The 23,723-nt window shown below is 38.4% G+C and overlaps 1 protein-coding gene across 4 annotated transcripts in view; it reads right to left on the reverse strand.

The window, feature by feature from the left end:
* slc2a9l2 (solute carrier family 2 member 9, like 2) overlaps positions 1-23,723 on the reverse strand; it is a 97,401-nt gene that overhangs the window by 50,517 nt on the left and 23,161 nt on the right. For all 4 annotated transcript variants that reach the window (XM_046865726.1, XM_046865724.1, XM_046865725.1 and 1 more), the window contains exons 5-7: positions 15,617-15,741; positions 10,730-10,875; positions 6,806-6,938 (exon numbers count right to left, since the gene is read on the reverse strand). In XM_046865726.1, the coding sequence (XP_046721682.1) occupies positions 6,806-6,938; positions 10,730-10,875; positions 15,617-15,741 (404 nt within the window). The remainder of the gene's footprint in view (positions 1-6,805; positions 6,939-10,729; positions 10,876-15,616; positions 15,742-23,723) is intronic.

Genomic DNA, 23,723 nt, shown 5'->3' on the forward strand with positions numbered 1-23,723 from the left:
ATCTGAACATTGCTACATGTTATCATGGCGGTCATGTCCTCCAGACGGTCAGACATATTTTTGGTGAACAACATAACAGCAAACTAGAGAGGAAAAATAAAGACTGGCAGTGATGCTTAATTAAAGCAGTCAGCAGCAGTGTCCTTGACTAGAGCTGGCATATTACATGCATAATGAGGCGATTCACTGTATTAAATCGCAGGCAAGGAGTGAAAGTGTGGGCGAGTGTCAGATTTGGCTGGGCATAATATGTAGGACCGGCAATCGATAAATTGCATGAAAGTATTACAGTTAGGGAGAAAAATAAAAGTTCTTGGGCGATTATTCAAGAAAAAAATTGGAACACACAGTCGCTTTACAAGCTCACATGTTTGTGTTTTTGTTATGCCCAGAAAGTAAACACAGAATGATATGTCTTATTATTTTAACAAACAAAACTACTATCCAAGACTGTGATTACACTAATTTCAGGACATTTTTACGTTAATATTTTAATTTAAAGACACCAAATACACTAACAATTTGCTATTTCGTCTGGCAAAGATGCCCCCATTGCCTTCGGCATGAACGACCAACGGGACCCCTTTTGGACTTTACTCAGTTCTTCTTTTACACTGACTCCAGGGTTTCATCGCCTCAGGTTGTCAGCCTTTTTTTTAATCAGAAATAACTGATTGAAAAACTGGATTCCTTGCAGCCTCCCACAGATGTCATTGCATCTTTCCAAGTTTGGTTTATTGGCTGATGTTTACACAACATCCCCCCAATGGGATTCTGGCTTATTCGTCTTGACAAAACACTCCAACTTCTGTCAGTCTGATAGAAGACCTATTGCCAATATCAATTTTCCATATCTCACGACAGATTCGCCCCTAGACTGAAGTTCAAAAACACAATCCCCTCTAGGTTGACTTTTACTGCTCCATTGTGTTCATCCAAACGACATATTTATTCAACGTGACCAGTTTGTCTGTCCTGATGAAAAATAACCCCAAGGCTACCACCACCGTGCTTTACTGTGAGGATGATCTTCTCAAGGTGATGTGCAATGATGACATTTGTTTCTCTGACTCATGTATGCCAACACCCCTATTAAAAGGGGGTTCCGACGGAAAAGCTTTGCATGCTCCTCCTTCGAAGAGCAGCTTTGCCCATGCAAAAGTAGGTTTATCTTATTGGATCTTCCAAACTCTGTACCTTCACAGACTCTTGGTTGCTTTTCAGAACTCTATGCTACTGTAAAACCCACGTGAAAATGTGAGTTGAACAAAAGTAGCTGTCATAGGAATCGGAAGAGAGAACTGAAGAACTAGGGCATGGAGATGCACTGGATGTTTAATGACCTTATCTTGTGGTCTTGACCTGCCTAGGTGCCCTAGGGCCCTTGTGTACTCATACACATTCATATTAATGCTCACAGTGTATTTTAAGACACTACACGTACAAACAAGCGCGTTCTAAATTCACAGCTCCATGTTACACATTAACACATGAAGGTGTGTACGCATAATAATTATTATAGTAATTTTTTATTTTTTATTTAAAACACTAGCATTTCCAAGGCTGTCAGTCATACTGCACTGAACTTCTATTATCACACAAAAATACAGGTGCGGATCGTTTTTTTTTTTACACATAAATAATTCACTTAATTTTGTATTTTATCCCCAGTTTGGTCCAAGGCTGCAAGGGTTTATCAGCCTATCAAGTTTACCCCACCCGCTGTTCCTTATTTACCTCAGGCTGACTCACAAAAACATTGTTTGTACAATGCAGTGCTCTTCACAGCTGAGAGCACCAGAGCGGTAAAAGAACAACCATTAAAACAAGTGTAAAACCAAAATGGTCAACACAATTGATTTTGTTTTCAAGCCTGTCTGAAAGTTCACTTCGCACTCTAATAATGGGAAAAAGTAAAAAAAAAAGGGCCCAGGGTCCTGATCTCAATCTAACAATCCTCAGTTAGCTGGACCTTTAACCAAGTCTTATCCATGTGCTACTGAGGAAAGTGTACCATCAGGCAAGTCTAAACACAGCCTCCTGACAAAGGCTCAAAAATAAACTAATAAATAAATAACAAGCACTCCTAACTGAGCTGGACCCTTTTTCAAGTCTCAAACCTACACTCTTTAGGGAGCTAAAAGTGCTCTCTCCTTGACCCCAATCGGAAAAAAGTAAACCCCAGTTCTTTGAGGATCTCTTAAGAAGCTGTTCCATCAATCATCACACATTTGTGAAAAGAGTTGGACCTTCTCCGAGTGTCAAACCCATCAGTGTATCGCACACACGCACCTCATGTCGTGAACGCACATTTACAAAATGGAACATACGCACTCATTAGGAAGCCAAAACTCCAGCCAAGTCTTAAACATATACTCCTGAGGGGCTGGACCTTCTGCCAAGTCTCAAATGTATTATCAAGGAATATGGAGTCTGGCCAAGTCTCAAACACATACTGCAGATATTATTTTTTGGCAAAGTCCCAGACTTTCTTACAGAGCTGTATCTTTGTCCAAGTCTTAAAATACACACTCCTGAGGAGACAGTATTTTGGCTAAGTCTTAAACATCTGCACTTTTATCCAGACCTTGAACAGCAAAGGATCACCTTTAGTGATGCTTCTCTATTGCTTAATGATGAAAGATAATGAGACCAGGGTTCTAACCTCATTCTGTCATTTGGGTCTATTCTACAGAGGTTTAACCTTTAGGAAACAACTTGTTTTAACCCAAAGCACTAAACACACAGGCTTTGTGAGAATGCTGTGGAAAAAGTCTGTCAGAAAAAACAAAACAAAAGGAGTAATGTGAAACAAGGGAGAACATCAAATGCCTATCACAGAACCCCCAGTACTCCTGAACTGTTTTCTTTTTGACATGAACTTTTCTGATTTCAGAAAATAAAAGCAGAAATGCAGCTTGAACTTTTCTTTAACAAGCTGTTGTGTAATCATCCACTGAACTTCGGAGATCTTTGAATTGGAACATGACCAAAGCTCAGGGTTTAATATATGACCTTTGTGTGTGTTTGCATGCAAGCTTCAAAGAGACTAAAAAGAAAATGTAAAACGCTGTGGAAATGGTCATCCGAGCCACAAGGAATGAACCAGATACATGATCCTGTGTAGGAGGAGAAAAAAAGAGTATAACAGTAATAATTAATGTTGATGGGTATAACAGTAATAATGAGGGTGATGTGTATAACAGTAATAATGAGGGTGATGAATATAACAGTAATAATGAGGGTGATGTGTATAACAGTAATAATGAGGGTGGTGTGTATAACAGTAATAATGATGGTGATGTGTGTAACAGTGATGACAATTGTGATGTGTATAACAGTAATAATGAGGGTGATGAGTATAACAGTAATAATGAGGGTGATGAGTATAACAGTAATAATGTGGTGATGTGTATAACAGTAATAATGAGGGTGATGAGTATAACAGTAATAATGAGGGTGATGAGTATAACAGTAATAATGAGGGTGATGAGTATAACAGTAATAATGATAGTGATGAGTATAACAGTAATAATGAGGGTGATAAGTATAACAGTAATAATGAGGGTGATGAGTATAACAGTAATAATGAGGGTGATGAGTATAACAGTAATAATGATAGTGATGTCTATAACAGTTATAATGAGGATGATGGGTATAACAGTAATAATGAGGGTGATGGGTATAACAGTAATAATGAGTGATGTGTATAACAGTAATAATGAGGGTGATGTGTATAACAGTAATAATGATGGTGATGTGTATAACAGTAATAATGAGGGTGATGTGTATAACAGTAATAATGAGGGTGATGGGTATAACAGTAATAATGAGGGTGATGGGTATAACAGTAATAATGATAGTGATGTGTATAACAGTAATAATGAGGGTGATGTATAACAGTAATAATGATGGTGATGTGTAACAGTAATAATGAGGGTGATGTGTATAACAGTAATAATGAGGGTGATGGTATAACAGTAATAATGAGGGTGATGGGTATAACAGTAATAATGATAGTGATGTGTATAACAGTAATAATGAGGGTGATGTGTATAAGAGTAATAATGATGGTGATGTGTGTAACAGTAATAATGAGGGTGATGAGTATACCAGTAATAATGAGGGTGATGAGTATAACAGTAATAATGAGGGTGATGAGTATAACAGTAATAATGAGGGTGATGTGTATAACAGTAATAATGAGGGTGATGAGTATAACAGTAATAATGAGGGTGATGAGTATAACAGTAATAATGATAGTGATGTGTATAACAGTAATAATGAGGGTGATAAGTATAACAGTAATAATGAGGGTGATGAGTATAACAGTAATAATGAGGGTGATGAGTATAACAGTAATAATGAGGGTGATGTGTATAACAGTAATAATGAGGGTGATGAGTATAACAGTAATAATGAGGGTGATGAGTATAACAGTAATAATGATAGTGATGAGTATAACAGTAATAATGAGGGTGATGGGTATAACAGTAATAATGAGGGTGATAAGTATAACAGTAATAATGATAGTGATGTGTATAACAGTAATAATGAGGGTGATGAGTATAACAGTAATAATGAGTGATGTGTATAACAGTAATAATGAGGGTGATGAGTATAACAGTAATAATGATAGTGATGAGTATACCAGTAATAATGAGTGATAAGTATAACAGTAATAATGAGGGTGATTGGTATAACAGTAATAATGATGGTGATGTGTGTAACAGTGATGACAATTGTGATGGGTATAACAGTAATAATGAGGGTGATGAGTATAACAGTAATAATGAGGGTGATGTGTATAACAGTAATAATGAGGGTGATGTATAACAGTAATAATGATGGTGATGTGTGTAACAGTGATGACAATTGTGATGGGTATAACAGTAATAATGAGGGTGATAAGTATAACAGTAATAATGAGGGTGATGAGTATAACAGTAATAATGAGGGTGATGGGTATAACAGTAATAATGAGGGTGATGAGTATAACAGTAATAATGAGGGTGATGGGTATAACAGTAATAATGAGGGTGATGAGTATAACAGTAATAATGAGGGTGATGGGTATAACAGTAATAATGAGGGTGATGGGTATAACAGTAATAATGAGGGTGATGGGTATAACAGTAATAATGAGGGTGATGGGTATAACAGTAATAATGAGGGTGATGGGTATAACAGTAATAATGAGGGTGATGGGTATAACAGTAATAATGAGGGTGATGAGTATAACAGTAATAATGAGGGTGATGGGTATAACAGTAATAATGAAGGTGATGAGTATAACAGTAATAATGAGGGTGATGGGTATAACAGTAATAATTAGGGTGATGTGTATAACAGTAATAATGAGGGTGATGGTATAACAGTAATAATGAGGGTGATGGGTATAACAGTAATAATGAGGGTGATGTATAACAGTAATAATGAGGGTGATGAGTATAACAGTAATAATGAGGGTGATGAGTATAACAGTAATAATGATAGTGATGAGTATAACAGTAATAATGAAGGTGATGAGTATAACAGTAATAATGAGGGTGATGGGTATAACAGTAATAATTAGGGTGATGTGTATAACAGTAATAATGAGGGTGATGGGTATAACAGTAATAATGAGGGTGATGGGTATAACAGTAATAATGAGGGTGATGTGTATAACAGTAATAATGAGGGTGATGAGTATAACAGTAATAATGAGGGTGATGAGTATAACAGTAATAATGATAGTGATGAGTATAACAGTAATAATGAGGGTGATGTGTATAACAGTAATAATGATAGTGATGTGTATAACAGTAATAATGAGGGTGATGAGTATAACAGTAATAATGAGGGTGATGAGTATAACAGTAATAATGAGGGTGATGTGTATAACAGTAATAATGATGGTGATGAGTATAACAGTAATAATGATAGTGATGTATAACAGTAATAATGATAGTGATGTGTATAACAGTAATAATGATAGTGATGAGTATAACAGTAATAATGATAGTGATGTGTATAACAGTAATAATGATAGTGATGTGTATAACAGTAATAATGATAGTGATGAGTATAACAGTAATAATGATAGTGATGTATAACAGTAATAATGATAGTGATGTGTATAACAGTAATAATGATAGTGATGAGTATAACAGTAATAATGAGGGTGATGAGTATAACAGTAATAATGAGGGTGATGAGTATAACAGTAATAATGAGTTAACAGTAATAATGAGGGTGATGAGTATAACAGTAATAATGAGGGTGATGTATAACAGTAATAATGATAGTGATGAGTATAACAGTAATAATGATAGTGATGAGTATAACAGTAATAATGACAGTGATGTGTATAACAGTAATAATGACAGTGATGTGTATAACAGTAATAATGACAGTGATGTGTATAACAGTAATAATGATAGTGATGAGTATAACAGTAATAATGATAGTAATGAGTATAACAGTAATAATGAGGGTGATGAGTATAACAGTAATAATGATAGTGATGTCTATAACAGTTATAATGAGGGTGATGAGTATAACAGTAATAATGATAGTGATGAGTATAACAGTAATAATGAGGGTGATGTGTATAACCGTAAAAATGAGGGTGATGGGTATAACAATGATGACGATAGACATGGTTATAACAGTAATGATACTGGAAATAAATGTACCAGTGTTTATGATAGTGATAGGTATAACAGTATTAACAATGGTGATAGGTATTATATAGATATAGATAATGCTGATATCGATGGTGCTGGTAACGAGAAAGATGACGTAAATGATGCTAATTTACCCTTTTCAGCTCGCGCTTCATCTCTGCGCTCCATCAGCAGGAAGCGTGGACTCTCTGGCAAAAATGGCAAAACGCACAACTGCAGAACGGCAGGAACTGCGATAAAGGCAAACAGGAAGTTCCATCTGTCCTTCTGAAATATACATAAAGTCACACAATTACTCCCAACTAACACACCTTTAATACAAAGTCCAACCAGTCATGTACAAGACGAATTATACAGATAATACAGAACACGTGAATAATAATGTCTCCCTGTCTGTCCTTCCTGAGTCTTTCTCACTCTCACTCTCACTGTCTCACTCTCTGTCTCATCCCTCCTGTCTCATTTAGGGAGTATTTGTCAGAAAACAATGCCAATGTTAATTAATCTGATAATGCATAATGCCGAGAGTAATCCCTTGTGTGTCTGTGTGTGTGTGTGTGTGTGTGTGTGTGTGTGTGTTTGTGTATGTTTATGTGTGCGTGTGTGAACTGGAAAATGGGATCTGAGTGAACGGACATACACACTCTTGTGGAATGAGATTACATTCGATTATCTCCTGCAGAGTGTGTTTATGAAGTGTTTAGTAATGCGGAGCGCTCCTTTACGCACACTCATAATGCAGGACTGTGTGCGCGAGAGTGTGTGTCTGTGTCTGTGTGTGTGTGGAGGTCTCAAAAAATAGATGGGAGAGAAGCATGCTAACAAGAGCTTCTATTCCTCTCTGAGGATGTTAATATTGTAATATTGCCTATAATTTATTTCACAGTTCTTTGATGTCTGATGGATGATTCTGACAAAAACAGGGGGATCTATAGACAGATATAGAGAGCAAAAATAAAAGTCAGGGGTTATGAAGAGTTTTTTTTGTTGTTATAAATAGATACACATACTTCTGAAAAAAAGTACTTTTACAATAAAGTAACATTAATCTACACCAAGTATTACATAAATGAATAATGTGCATGTGTGAAATTCATTAGAAAACAGGAAGAACATGAAGTGAATTGTAGATAATAATAATAATAATAATAATAATAATAATAATAATAATAATAATAATATGATCCCTACTAGTACATCACCATGGAACAGGCCATAGAAACTCAATAAGAAGCAATTATTAAAACAGACTGGGACAAGAACATTGATGTAATGTGAGGGGCTTGGGGTGCGTTTTTCAGGGAAAAAATCATTCTACCAATACTTCAGACCATAAAAAAGGAAAACCACCTCTAATATTGTCTCATAACAGCACAATACTCCAGAAGAACTATAAGGGTGTGAACCCCAAGCCATTAGCAGCATATCCTTTAATTCCTGTTAGTTGCAAAGTGAAGCAACTCAGTTGATAGGAATTGTTTGTCCAGCCTGGTGAATTAGAAAACCGAATCAACATGTTCCTCAAATTATTCTTGAACCATTTTTGCAGTGTGATAATACAGGGAGCATTGCTGAAAGAGTTCACTGCTCTGCCACTATGGAATACCGTTGCCATGTAGCATTTTTGTACGTGTCATGGTTACATCTTCTTGAAGACCCATGATTTCCCAGCAGAACATTGCTCAGAGCATCCCATTACCCCTGCCAGCTTGCCTTCTCCTCAGAGTGCATCCTGCTGCCCATGAACCTGTCACCAGATAAGCGATAGCTCAGTGTGTAACTTTCACCTTTACTAGTTGTGGACCACCATTAGAAAATTCTGACCAATGCATACCAGGAACACTTCACTCCTTCTGACCTAATTGGCAAGCCAGCACAATTTGGTCCAATGCATGAATCTGCATAAAAAACTAACCGCTTACATTGATGCCTAATATATCCCACTTTGACAAGTGCCACTTTAATGAGATAATTAATGTCCATCGGTTTTGATGGAATGGCTGATCAGCGGACATTAAAGCCATGAGTCTCAAAGTGGATTCTGTGAAAGAACGCCATTTTTTAAATACAGTAGTGGAAATCATTATGGAGTTCTTGTAGTCATTATAGTTTGACGGCACACTTTATTGCAACTGTCATTCAAAAGCAAGTGAACCCTATACCTGACTAATCACTGAGACCTATTGCGCATTACTGGTGAAAAGTCCATGGACTGGCGTCCAATTCATTTGTGTATTAAAAGAATATGCTCTGATATATGAGCTGTGTAAACCCTCTGTTTAAAGCATATGTTTCAGGAATAACTGCAAAATATTCACTATTTAAAATGAAACACACAATAAAAGAATGCTGTCAGTTTTTTTCTTTTTCCTTTTTAAGTCTAGCTGTTGAAGTTTTGCACTGTCAGCACTTATACGGAGTAAAACATAAAGCTTAAACTTTGTTTTCCACCATGGGAGAGTCTTCAGAACAGAGTTTGGGTTAAGTATGCTTTGTTTGTGTGTATTATATAATACCACGGGGCAAAAAGATAGCAAGTCTCAAACTCGTTCAAAGGAATCACATGTAACTAGAACTTTCCATTCGAAGACTTCAATTAACTACCTTTGTTCAACCGACATTTCCAACTTTCAATTTTCTTATTTTGGAACTCTTTTTAAAAAAAATACATGTTTACAATGTTTTTGTGCTTGAAAATCTGTAACAATGCCTGGAAATTATATTTAGTGGTTTGTCATCATATAGTACATTTATTCAGAGGTGGAAAGTAATGAATTACATTTATTCACGTTACTGTAATTGAATTTTTTTTTGTGCACGTCTGCTTTTTAAAAATAGTTTTTATAATCTGTAATTTGACTGTTACATAAGTATGTTTTGTTAAATTTTGTACTTAACGACATTTGAAATCATATCCCTTACTGAGTAAATAAATACAATGCAAGGGGAATATAAATCACCCTCGAAATCTGCATTTGTGATTTCTTTCATTTTCATAAAGTACATTATAACACAAGATTTTCTTTTTTGCTGCGAAAGAGCAGAACTCACATTAGTGTTTTTTGTTGTTGTTGTTTTTTAATTTATTTTTTTGGTATTTCACTTCAATTTGCTACTAGATTTTTATCCCCTTTGGCCTTTTTGATCTACACAAGAATCCCCCTGTTATTTCAAAAAAAGTAACTCTGTAAATTTTAATTGAGCTACTTTTTATCTTTACTTGAGTAGACTCAACTTGTCCTTAAGCAAAATTTCTTTGAAGTATCTACTTTTACTTGAGTAGAACATTTTATTACTCTTTCAACCTGCATTTGACGGCATTTGGCAGTCGATCTTGTTCAGAGTGACACTGGATGTAATTTTGCTGAGAAGAAAATATATATAACAAAAAAAACGATTGATAAAGTAATGACTATTCACAGCTGCTATAATTTAAGTGGCAACAGGAACTTAAAAACAATGTGAGTATAAATGGTTAAAGTATAAGAGTCTAATAAAAAGTGTGCTGGTATGTATACTAGCAGAAATAAATCCATATATAATATTGACAACTGCACTGACTCAAAGCACAACATTCATAGATGCAAAGCTTGGTATATAAATGTATGGAAGTGGGAGCGTGATCAAGCTGAGGTTTGTGAATAGGGGGCGGATCGAGTTGTAAGGGTCGCACACCTGTGCATAGTTTCATTAACGAGTGTTTTCAGGTTTATTGAACGATGGAAAGGATAAAAGGGGGAGAGCCGAGAGCCGAGAGAGAGAGCTGAACAAAAGTGTGTGTGTATGTGTATGAGTGAGTGAGTAGGTGTGCGATTACATGCTTGAGCTGAAAAAGTCCTGAAAAGCAGTCCTTTTTTTTAAACCTGTCACCTGCCTTCTATTTCCTCTTTCCTGAGTCAGCAATCTCTCTTCAAAAGGCTTGCAAAAGCTTCCTGCGACCTTCTAATGTATTCACGGCAAGAACAATACCGCCACACTTGCGCAAGAGTGAGACAAGGTGTTGGTATAGACAGGGAAAAGACATCCTGGAAAAGTGCAAATCGGCTGCACACACTCACCTGGCCGAAAATCTCAGGAAGGCCGAACAGCTGTCCGGTGAAAACTCCGAGACAGATGAAGACGGCGTTAAACTGGCCGATGGAGCCACGGTACTGTCGCGGAGAAATCTCGCCCAGATACATCGGCAATGCACTGAGAGACACTCCTTAGGGACCAAAGATAAAACATTTTTATTAAAATGTTATTTTTTCTATAAGCTTAGTGAGTTAGTTAATAAGACATTTACAATTATATTGCATTTAGCAAACCCCTTCATCCAGAGTGACTTTCATTTATACAACTGAGCAATTAAGGGTCCAAGGTCAAAAGAGTATCGGGATCCAGATGTGCAAAGAGCATAGAGAACTAAAAGAACTGCAGCCAAAGAGGGTACTGGGAGCAAATACTCAACACTTAACAATCGACACCATGCTTTGAACGACCTTCCCAATAGTAAAGGCTGGTGGGGTGGTAGCATCATGATATGAGGACGCTTTTTATCAGCATTTCCTGAAAAATAGATCAGGGCTAGTGACAATATGGATGGAGCCAAAATGAAAGGCATTTTAAGAAGAAAATCCAAAAGCAAGCATACTGCCAAAGCTACACTTCAGTGGTTGCAAGGAAGGACGTGTTGTAGCAGGAAGTCTAGTTTATGTAGTCTATGTTTTAATGTTTATTCATATGTACTTCCATCTTTGTTTGTTTCGCACCATATACTTTTACCGCTATCTGCTTTCGGTTTATTGTCTTTATACATTTACATTTACACTATCAAACAACCATATTGTCGAAATACATAAATACATGCCGAGATATAAAAGATGATGAAAGTTTTAAAATGGGAAGTAAAAGATAAAACACAGCAAAACATTTGGTCGGTTTTATTAACCTCAGAGCCTTGCATTATATAGTCTTCTTTTCGCATTAAAGGCCGATCTGTCTCGCCCCCGATGAGGTCTCCGGTGACGGTGGCTGTCAGCTGAGTGGCATTAAAAAATGGGAAACAGTAGCCTGGCATCGGTTAGACGGTTGGACAGATTCAGAAAATAACACACCTCCCAACACGGACGAAATCCGAATGAGGTATTCCAAACAGTGCTGCTAAGGCACTTTAATAATGACAGTGGGATTTTAATGAGGTGTTTAATGGACAAAGGAGTGGAATCGAGGACTGCAGGGAATGCAAATAAAATCGAACAAAACAAGAGCGAAGAACTCGGAGTACAAGGTATCCTTACCGAGCCAGAGCCATAATAATTGAACTACACACACTTTTAGTTTTTATGATCTGTATTCAATGCTTTCATTGATTGGTGTAGAAATATATCTGGATAATAATAATCTAAACTTCAGTATCCAAAATAAAATCTTTTCAATTTTTTAGATGTTTCCCACAGAAGTACATTAGTGCCACAAGAGTTTAATTAGAAATATTTCAACAAAAAATAAAAATATACAATCTGAAAGGAAAGGAAAGAAGAAGAAAAACGGGCTGAGACTGAAACCAATTTACTCAGTGGCCACACTTTGAGCATAGGCTTCAAATAAACAGCTTTCTTTTGTTAAGAATTCAAGTCACCATTCTGGCAGAGAACTCTTGTAGAGGGCTGTAAGAATTTACAGACTGCCTCAACCCAGATTCCACCCCCTATATCAGAATAAGCTTATCTGCAAAATGGCTTCAAACTCACTATAGTAATTATGGAGTTCGTTCGGAATTTCAGTTGAGTCAATCCCAACCGTAACAGTCTGAGAGAGGCAGCGAGCCATGAATCTCAAAATAAAAGGTGTCCGAGACTATGATTACCATTGAAACAATACCCTACCCTGACCTGCTGGGGAGCCGGCACCAGCAAAGGTGTAAATAAAGGTGATTACCATTTGCTGACCTCAGCTATGTGGACCTGAATAAACTTAATTCGCCTGTAGTTACTGCAGGTCTGCACATCTCCCTTGTTCTTAAAGATTGGTACAGCACACTCCTTCTCCATTCCTCAGGCATCCTCTCACCATCCAAAATCTTGTTGAACAATCTGGTTAAAAACTCCACTGCCATCTCTCCTAAACATCTCCACGCTTTTACCGGTATGTCATCTGGTCCAACAGACTTTCCACTCTTCATCGTCTTAATCGCTGCTCCCCTCCTTACTAATCCTACCCACTTCCTGCTTCACCATCTCCACATCATCCAACCTTCTCTCTCTCTCATTTTTTCAAGTGTGTGCTAAAACAAAGTATCAGTTGAATGATATTTTTCCTTCACTTGAACTAGAAGACCCAAACCTGTTCCAGCATGACGATTCCCCTGTGCACAAAGCCAGCTCCATGAAGATATGCTTTACAAGGGTTGGAATGCAAGATCTCCTGCTATAGAGCTATAGAACACTATTGAACACCTTTGGGATGAACTGGAACGCTGACTGCACCCTCACCTCGCCTATAATCAGTATTTACTAGCGCTCTCAAATGAGTACACTTCTCCACAAAATCTAGTGGGACACCTTTTCAGAATTAGAAAGGTTATTAGGATTGTATGCTCAAAAAGCACATCCCAATTTTGTGGCCAGGTGTCCACAAACCTTTGTAAATACAGTGTATATTAATGGCTCAGCTATTCCATAAATTTCAGCTCTTTCAGATCACCTCATTTCATCACCAGCCTCAGCTGTATGCACAAATAACTGGCCTAACTGTAATTGTGATTCATTACTTATGAGATTTCATATTGCACTCTCTCTCTCTCTCACACACACACACACACACACACACACACACAGAGCTTCAAAAGCTTCGAAAGTTGTACAATGTACTTCAGTCTAACTGTGTGTGTGTGTGTGTGTGTGTGTGTGTGTGTGTGCGCACTGCAGAGCTCATTTGCCAGCCAATTCTTGTTCTTATATGTGATCTCTCCCTCTCTTGATCCCTCTCACACACACACACACACACACACACACACACACACACACACTGAGTCGATGACTGCTGTAATGGAAAATCCTGAAGGCTTTAACTCAATGTTGATTGTTTGTTTATGGCTGAATCATATTCACTAAGGAGCAATAAAGTGCCAAAACTAAATCGGATGGGTACAGACACATCCAGAGCAGCATGCTGACTACGTTTTTTTGTTTGTTTTTTTGACACATTGAACCCCAGCAATACATATATTTAAAAAAAGCTTCAGAAAACATTCAGAAGCTCAACAGCAGGAAAAAAAAGACAACATTTCTAATCGAAATCACACTGGCTGCCGAGATAAATCATCAAAATCAGTTTCTGTTCATTTCTTTTGTTCATTCCGGTCCATCAGTGGATGACATTTCGCCCTAACATTTATTGTCTTTTTTCCATACCGGATCATCTGATGATGATTTACCACACAACAACAATAAAGGCACACAATTGTATTGAATATCTCTGGATGCCAGAGGATAAAATTGTTCCTTTCAGTCGAACTTAGAGTGCCATAACTGTAGCATGACAATCTCCCTGTGCAATAAATATATGCTTTACATGGTTTGGAGTGGAAGATCTCCTCCTATAAAGCTGTTTGAAGCACCTCTGGGATAAATTGGAACACTGACTGCAAACCAGGCCTCCTCAACTACATCATACCTTACTTTCTTACACCTTTATAAATAAATGAGCACAAATCTCCACAAAATCTACTGGAACATCTTCCCAGAAGAATGGAGGTTACTATAAGAGCGAATATGGAGTAAATAAGATATACGTAGCTCTTGAATCCAGGGGTCCAGTCTTGCTCTGATCATTTGCTCTTGCTACACTAGTAAAGGTTAAACCATCACTGATATGTATTAATGATAATGGTTGTACAGAATCAGATTTTTTTTATTGATGTAGTCAGATTTATAAATGTATATATATATATATATATATATATATATATATATATATATATATATATATATATATATAGTGAATGTATTCACATTTCCAGAGTGAGATTGATGCCATATCTTTGATTTCCAATCTCTCTGGATAATTTTATAGCGCTGGAATAAAAACACTCGTTTCGAGAAGAGACGTGTCTCAGTTTCAGCAGCAGCAGCAATAATTGAGTAGTGATTTGTTGCCAAAAATGTTGAATAGATATGCAACAGCATATATCATAATCAGTACAGTAAGTCATTGTGTACAGATTTATGTACACACAGCTCATTTGACACATGCTTTGCCTTCTATTGTCATTTCTTTGGCACCATTTGCCTTGCACAAGAACATATTATGGTGCCACAATACCAGCTCCTGAGGAAATCCTATCCTCGACTGTACTTCTTATGAAGGTTGGCATCTCAGCCAAAATCCTCAGAGACTTCTACAGGTGTACTGTCGAAAATGTAACCACCAGCTCGAGGAAAGTGTGGTTTTGGGAATTGCACTGCTCTCCAACAGGTGATTAAAAACTGCACAGTCCATCTGTGGAGTAAGTCCTCCCTGTACTTCAGGAGTTCTCAAGAGGGCTCACTACATTACAAAGGGCAATACACATCCGCAACACAATTTAATTCAAGGATAAAAAGACTGGTGGTTTTTATACGCAAGCCGCACCTTAAAATCTTTGAATACCTTCTTCTTCTTCCAACTGCTCCCATTAGGGGTCGCCACAGCGGATCTTAGTTCAAGTAAAGTGATCATTTCATGCCGCTACATCCAAAGACTACATCGGTGTCTCCAACCTTGTTGTAAAAGTTTGAAGAAGGAACAAATATGGCTGGAAAACGCAGGTGTCTGTATGGTATAGCTCCACATCATGTAGAAAGTGAGAAGAAGAAAGGCACGGGCAGCTGCGTGATAGAAGTATTAATGCTTGCACACGTGCACAACTCGTCGATTTGGTACAAAAATAAACACCCGGTGGTCGAAAAAAGGAAAGCACTGACCTGAATCCATGCCAACAATAAAGCGACCAATGATGAGCATCTCGAAGGAGCCTGCTGTCTCGCCCAATGACATTAATAGCGCCGAGATAACGGCCAACACGTTATTGGCCAGTAGAGTGCCTTTCCTACACAGAGAGAAAAAGAGAGATAGAGGGGGAGAGAGAGAAAGAAAGAATGAGAGTAATCGTGTATACACTAGACACGTAAGCGTATGATTGGTATGTGTTTTTCGAACATCCTATTCCTTTCTATTAGGGGGTATTACGGCTCTCCAGTTTGTACCAAACCGTTCAGTACTGGTGCACACGTGTAGCGAATGCTATCCTTTTTTACGTGTGGAACATAGTTACAATCTGAGTTTCCTCACAAACGTATTAAGTGGCGGACCGCAAGTTTGTTTAGAAATACACATTTGTAGTGCGTTGTAAAAGTCACGTTTTTGTTTTGCGAACGTGCATAATCGCTGCCTCTTCCATTTCTACGTCTTTTATAATTCTGCATATAAAGGGAGTGAATCAATAAAGGATGGAAGGAATGAAGACATTATATATATATATATATATATATATATATATATATATATATATATATATATATATATATACGTTTCTATTTATTTAATTTAATTATAACTATTTAATTAGTGCCAAGGTCTTCTTCTCCTTTTCATCTTCTCCCATTAGGGGGCGCCACAGCGGATCATCCGTCTCCATACTCCCCTGTCCTCTACATCTGCCTCTTTCAAACCATCTACCTGCATGTCTTCCCTCACCACATCCATAAACCTCTTCTTGGCCTTCCTCTTTTCCTCCTTCCTGGTGTCTCCATCCTCAGCATTCTCCTACCGATATACCCCATGTCCCTCCTCTGCACATGTCCAAACCATCTCAATCTCGCCTCCCTCACCTTGTCTCCAAAACGTCCTACAGTACATGCTCTGTCCTTCCAATAAACTCAGACTCAGAAAGTGCATGAGGTCAAGACGTCCTATACAAGAAACACGTACGGCTGAAATGTCACGTGTCTCAATACTTTAGCCGTATGCTGCATGCTGAACATTTAGGATTGAGAAGGAGCCCAAAATCTTTAGCAGGTTATGCAAATCCCTGACTGTGAATCATCAGGAACGATCATATCGTATTTCGGAACATATCTACAGACTGTGGTGAGCCGAAGAGAGCGTCAGAAACACAGTGCATTCATCATCATTCCATTGTCTCTCCTGATCAGCCTCTATAGCACCGTTTTCCAACTCAACATTCCCACTCAGTGTCTGGGTGTGTGTGTGTGTGTGTGTGTGTGTGTGTGTGTGTGTGTGTGTGTGTGCGTGTGTGGAATATGTGTCTCGAGTAATTTTGGACTTGAGTGAAAGGGTGAAGTCTGGAGAAAACTTGTTGGTTCTAATTAACGAAGAAGGAAACTCATTACAGTACCACAGAGTGAGTTTAACTTAATATGCTGCTCGGAATGATCGAGAGGGAGAGATAGAGAGAGAGCACTCCCAGTGGCTCAAGCAATATGTCACGTCGACTTAGAGTGTAGTGGTGGAGAAATAGCACACACACACACACACACACACACACACACACACACACCCTGGAGAGAGTCTTTCTTAGTTTAATGACTGCACAGTGCAGTTTAATGAAAAGTGTCTAGAGCAACTGCTGGAGGTACACGTGTGTGTGTGTGTGTGTGTGTGTGTGTGTGTGTGTGTGTGTAAGACCTTTCTGCCTACCGGTCTGTCATTCTGTCCATCACATATCATCATGGAAACCTTACAGCCACTACCACAAAACAAAAGTTTGTGCACTCTAGGTTCTCAAGGCACAACCTAACAAGAATATCTGCAAACTTGTTCAATCCGGCACACTGGTGGGCTTTTACCATTATCACTAAAACGTAATGAATTATGTTGTACCACTGAATTCACCAACCTGATTGGTCAGAAAGTGACTTTGTGATCCAGATTTCCGATGCCCTGCTTCTTAATGGAGTCCTTATGAACTAGAGAACTGTGGATGGTACTGTGATAATGGCCAGGGCCTTTTTTTTGCCACTGTAGGTGAGACACCCACCACCCCCATTGAAACCGCCCTCCCACCACAATGCTCCACACCCACACAGTTGCAGTTCAAGTATTTAAACAAATACTGTATATTAAACAGGTAAATACACTATATCACCAAAAGTATTGGGTCACCTGGTCATAAGTATGGTACAGTATGTGATTTTTGAACATCGCATTCCCAATTTGCTCTTATAATTCCCTCCACTCTTCTGGCAAGATGTTCCAGTAGATTTTGGAGTGTGCTTATGAATATTTGTGTTCATCAGCCACAAGGGTATTTTTTACGAAAGGCGGTTACTGATGTGTACGTGAGTTAAGGAGGCCTTGGGTGTCAGTGTTCCAATTCATCCCAAAGTTGTTCAGTAGGGATGAGATCAGAGCTCTATAGCAGGCCACTCAAGATCTTCCTCTCCAAAGCATGTAAACCAGAACTTCAAGGAGCTCACTTTGTGCACAGGGGCAGTGCCATGTTGGAACAGGTTTTGGGTTTCCAAGTTTAAGTGAATGCAAAATTGTATTAAAGCACATCTAAAGACGTCTTATACAATTGAGTGCCTCCAGCTTTGTGGTAACAGTTTGGGAAAGAACCACATATGGCAGGAAAGGTCAGGTGACCCAATACTTTTGGCAATATAGTGTATTTTAAATGGGTGAGGGCGGTGGCAGGGCAAGGGGCGCTCACTGGCTTACTGGCATGACACAAAGTACACGAAGCCAGCTCTAGTATGATATGCTTTACATTGGTTGAAGTGGAAGATCCCCTGCTATAGAGCCCTGACATCAACCCTACTGAACACATTTGGGATAAATGTGAACTGCACCCCAGGCCTCCTCACATCACCTACATCAGTATCTGCCTGTATAAATAGTATGTAATTTGCAGTTTCTCACTACTCTTGAACACTTGAGAACTTTTTCCTCTCTTGCTGACTTCTTGTATATGGTTTGGAATGATGATGTACTTTTAAGTAGAGGTGCATTTATTTCTTTGGGTAATGAAACACAAAAGGACTACAAACTTGCCTCCCACACACATGGAGACACAGTTGGGATGTAAGGGTGCTTACTGAGACCTTGTGCAAAGTATTGATTTTTTTACAGGTGGATCTACCCATCCATCACCAAGAGGTGTGTGTGTGTAGGTGCATGCATGTACATTGATTTCTGTGGGATGAATTCAATGTCGCTTGCATTGTTTTCTAGACTACAGGACCAGTCCATTAGGAAAGATTCTGCTCTGTTCTACACAATTCCTTTGTGTGTGTGTGTGTCCCTCTATATATTTATAACAATTCATACCCACATATACACCAGATGTGTATGCTTTCTTTAGTGCTGCTTCAGCCTTAGATATATATATGTGTGTGTGTGTGTGTGTGTGTGTGTGTGTGTGTGTGCATTCCCAAACCTATACTCTCAGATCCGTCACGACAAACGCAATCAGTGAATGTCAAGCAATAGAGAAATTGCAAGTCTGACAACGGCTAACAAATGGAGAATCGATTGAAGCGAAGCCGAGGTGCGAATTTCTTTCCAAATCAAATAACCATTCAAACGAAAAAAAAAACCACATGCCGACACAGGTGGCTACAGGCCAGGGATGAAACCATCAGATCAGAGAGTAATTCTATGTTTGTCTCAGTAACCAAAGGAAATCCTTTAAATCCTTTTATTTACTCCAGGGAACTCGTCTTGGAAAGCTAGATGGGAACACACCCTGAATTGAGATTTATTGCAGCGTATCATGAATACAAATATTCACAATTGTCAATTAGTGGGGGGGTTGGGGGGGATTTAGTACTAGTGTGTTTCTAAGAGACATTCATATGTTCTGGGTGGCTACTTACATGGTTTTCATTCAAGATGCACATGAATTCCAGGTGTGAACTAAAGCTAGTAAGAGAACCACACAAATGCTTCAAATGTTTCCCTTTTTCACAGGGAACTAAAAATGCCCCAAAATGGTCAAGTGGTCCCATTAGGGATGGTAAGATTCACTGAATCGCAATTAACGACGTTAAAAAGACGGATAGAAGTTGCCATTTTTTTACCACGATGCATAGTTTTTAACATACTGCATTTACATATTTGATTTATTTAGATTAGAATTACATGTAGATCTGTTATTCTTTTATTATTCCAAGAATTTGTGACCAATAGTTGACATGCAGATTGATTTCCCTCACAACTCCTTCTCGAGCGCATTCTCTCAGCACCACTGCTGCTACATGAACCCGACGTGTCCTGAGAGTCACACAGAATACAGATTAACATGGCAAAGGTAGAGCTGTAATTTCCTAGAGACAGAACAGATACCATAAATTGGCGCCAAATTGGTGGAGCGCTGCAGTGATAGTTGACCTCTTGCAAGTTTCTTTCATCACCAAACATTATCTCTGGACCTCAACCAGACTGATAATTGATCATCTTCATCCCCAATTGATCAAGCTGTTTTAACTTCCATTTAAGGAATTATGGAGGTCACTATGCTCTTTGGAAACTGTCACTGCAGCAGATTTCTTTCGTAGCCTTCCCTATATATATATATATATATATATATATATATATATATATATATATATATATATATATATATATATATATATATATATTTCCAAATCGCACTGATCAAAGTCTAAAAACAGCTTGAAGATGATCCGGAGAAATAAAATGCACCCAAGCTGAATTTCAAGTGCCAGAGCAAAGGGCCTGAATACCTATGTGTAAAATTTAATAAACGTTTGCAATCTGAAATCTGTTTCATTATGGGGTGAAAATGAGTAGACTGAGTTCTCAGAAGTGGTTTACAGTAACAATGTAATTCGTTACTGCACTTGTGTAGCTTTTTCCTGTATCTGTACTTTACTGAAGTATTTTTACTTTAACTTCACTACATTTCTGTCGAATACTTTTTTCCCTATCTACATTTTGTGAAATTAGTTTTTTCTTTTTCATTTATGACTGAATAAAAACGTAACTGGTCAAGAACACAGCAACAGCGTCAGTTTAACAGCAAGCAGAACTTGTTGAGAGGAATAAAGGATGAAAGAAACTTGAACTTGCCACTAAGATTTTGGGCTCATGATCATTTTGAATAAATATCAATCAGTGTTTGACTCATTGGTATCATTCTATTAAAAGATTGGTGCGCTAAGAGTAACATTAAAGTCTTTGCTGACTAAGCAATAGTCTTATAGAAATCTATATAAGAAATCTAAAAAATCATAGTACTTTGCATACTTAAGTACATTTGAAGGCAAATACTTTTGTACTTTTACTCAGGTGAAAATGGAGCACATTTACTTTTACTGGAGTCATAGTTTACCCAGTGTATCCTACTTTTATTCAAGTACAGGTAGTCCTCATCGTAACCCCATCGTAAGTCCAAAATATTGTAAGTCGACACTGTGACAGCCTTTCCTGCTCCATGCCAATTTATAATTTTCATTTTCTACTGTAAACTGATGGCTTTTCTTTTCTTTTTTTCACTACAAGCAGGAGACGCTTTTAAGACATGCTTTTATCACTAAAACTGCTGTTTGAAACCGTGAAACAGAAAAAACACACTGAGACAACTTTACTCCATCAACCACTAGCGAGAATGGGGCATCTCAAAGGGCGAGAGATACGATCATCCCGCTGACTGTGCCTGTTGCGCGAAATGTAAAGCATTTGTCGTATCGCTAAGATCGAAAAATGGAAAAAAAGTCGAACCATCGTAACTCGGGGACCATCTGTACATGGTTTTTGTACATCGTCCACCACTGGTGTTCAGAGGGATTGAGTTTAAAGCTCTGGGCTGGACACCTGAGTTCTTCCAATCCATGTATTCATAGAGCTCAATTTGTGTATGGGCGCACTTTAATGCCAGAACAGGGTTGAGACTCTTCGTTCCATTGAAGGGAATGTTGCAGTGCTGCAGTATGCAAAAGGCTTCCTGTATTTTTGTTTGCTTCTGGCATTGGAATTTATTTGCAAATTATGGTGGAAAATAAGTATTTGGTCACCTACAAAAAAGCAAGATTTCTGGCTCTTACAGACCTGTAACTTCTTCTTTAAGAGGCTCCTCTGTATTCCACTTGTTACCTGTATTAATGGCACCTGTTTGAACTCGTTATCAGTATAAAAGACACCTGTCCACAACCTCAAACAGTCAGACTCCAAACTCCACTATGGCCAAGACCAAAGAGCTGTCAAAGGGCACCATAAACAAAATTGTAGACCTGCACCAGGCTGGGAAGACTGAATCTGCAATAGGTAAGCAGCTTGGTGTGAAGAAATCAACTGTGGGAGCAATTATTAGAAAATGGAAGACATACAAGACTACTGATAATCTCCCTCGATCTGGGGCTCCACGCAAGATCTCACCCCGTGGGGTCAAAATGATCACAAGAACGGTGAGCAAAAATCCCAAAACCACATGGGTAGACTTAGTAAATGACCTGCAAAAAGCTGGGACCAAAGTAACAAAGGCTACCATCAGTAACACACTACGCCGCCAGGGACTAAAATCCTGCAGTGCCAGACGTGTCCCCCTGCTTAAGCCAGTACATGTCCGGCCCCGTCTGAAGCTTGCTAAAGAGCATTTGGATCATCCAGAGGAGGATTGGGAGAATGTCATATGGTCAGATGAAACCAAAATAAAAGTTTTTGGTGAAAACTCAACTTGTTGTGTTTGGAGGAGAAAGAATGTTGAGTTGCATCTAAAGAACACCATACCTACTGTGAAGCATGGGGGTGGAAACATCATGCTTTGGGGCTGTTTTTCTGCCAAGGGACCAGGACGACTGATCTGTGTAAAGGAAAGAATGAATGGGGCCATGTATCATGAGATTTTGAGTGAAAACCTCCTTCCATCAGCTAGGGCATTGAAGATGAAACGTGGCTGGGTCTTTCAGCATGACAATGATCCCAAACACACCACCCAGGCAACGAAGGAGTGGCTTCGTAAGAAGCATTTCAAGGTCCTGGAGTGGCCTAGCCAGTCTCCAGTTCTCAACTCCATAGAAAATCTTTGGAGGTAGTTGAAAATCCGTGTTGCCCAGCGACAGCCCCAAAACATTACTGCTCTAGAGGAGATCTGCATGGAGGAATGGGCCAAACTACCAGCAACAGTGTGTAAAAACCTTACAGAAAACGTTTGATCTCTGTCATTGCCAACAAAACGTATATAACAAAGTATTGAGATGAACTTTCTCACCATGGTTTGACTTCTTTTCTATCGAAATCAACAATTCTACCCCTTTTTATGTCTGTAATCCTGTGCTAGTTTTAAGCTTATTTCTAATGCGCTTTTCACAATCAACAATGTCTCAAAATCTTAATGCTACTGCATTGTGTACATCAATAGGAATATTATGAATATCCATTTGAGAAGGTTTTTCTCACAACCACCTACTTGGAAAAGTTTTGTTTAATGTGTTAAACCCTGAACTGTCTGAATTTTGTGTTTACATTAATGGACGAGTGTTGAATATTGAGCAGCTTGTTCCAGTCGAGTTTAATGAGTTTAGTTCAGGTTATTTGGGGCCCGTGTGCAGACTGGGCTTGGATCGGGGACGAGACCGCAGATTGCTGACTTATTTGTCACAGAACAGTGGTCATTAGTGGTGTAAAAGGATCATGATGGAGGAGGAGGATGTGTAGCTCCGTGTCTAGGTCCAATTTTAAACTCCGAGGGACTTTAAATTAGCTACACTATCTATTGAGGAGGAAATGTGAATTTGTACAGATGGGGCCTTAATATATCCAGACACACACACACACACAGTTCCCTACAGTAAATCCCCTCGCTGTATAATAAAGATTTTAAACGCTACATCGTCTCGACAAATCGATTTGTGTCCATGTGGTAGCGCATTCACTCTACAAGCTAAGAAATAGAATGTACACCCTCTTTCAATTGTATTTTTTTTCCTTTACCAGCAAACAAACTAAATATCCTCAAGTGACAACAAACAACATATTTTGATATGTATTTTGGGAAAAAATGAAGTATACTCTTCCTAACAAGGAAGAGAGAAGTGAACTACTTTGAAG

Source organism: Silurus meridionalis, chromosome 14, assembly GCF_014805685.1.
Source record: "Silurus meridionalis isolate SWU-2019-XX chromosome 14, ASM1480568v1, whole genome shotgun sequence".
Lineage (NCBI taxonomy): Eukaryota > Metazoa > Chordata > Actinopteri > Siluriformes > Siluridae > Silurus > Silurus meridionalis.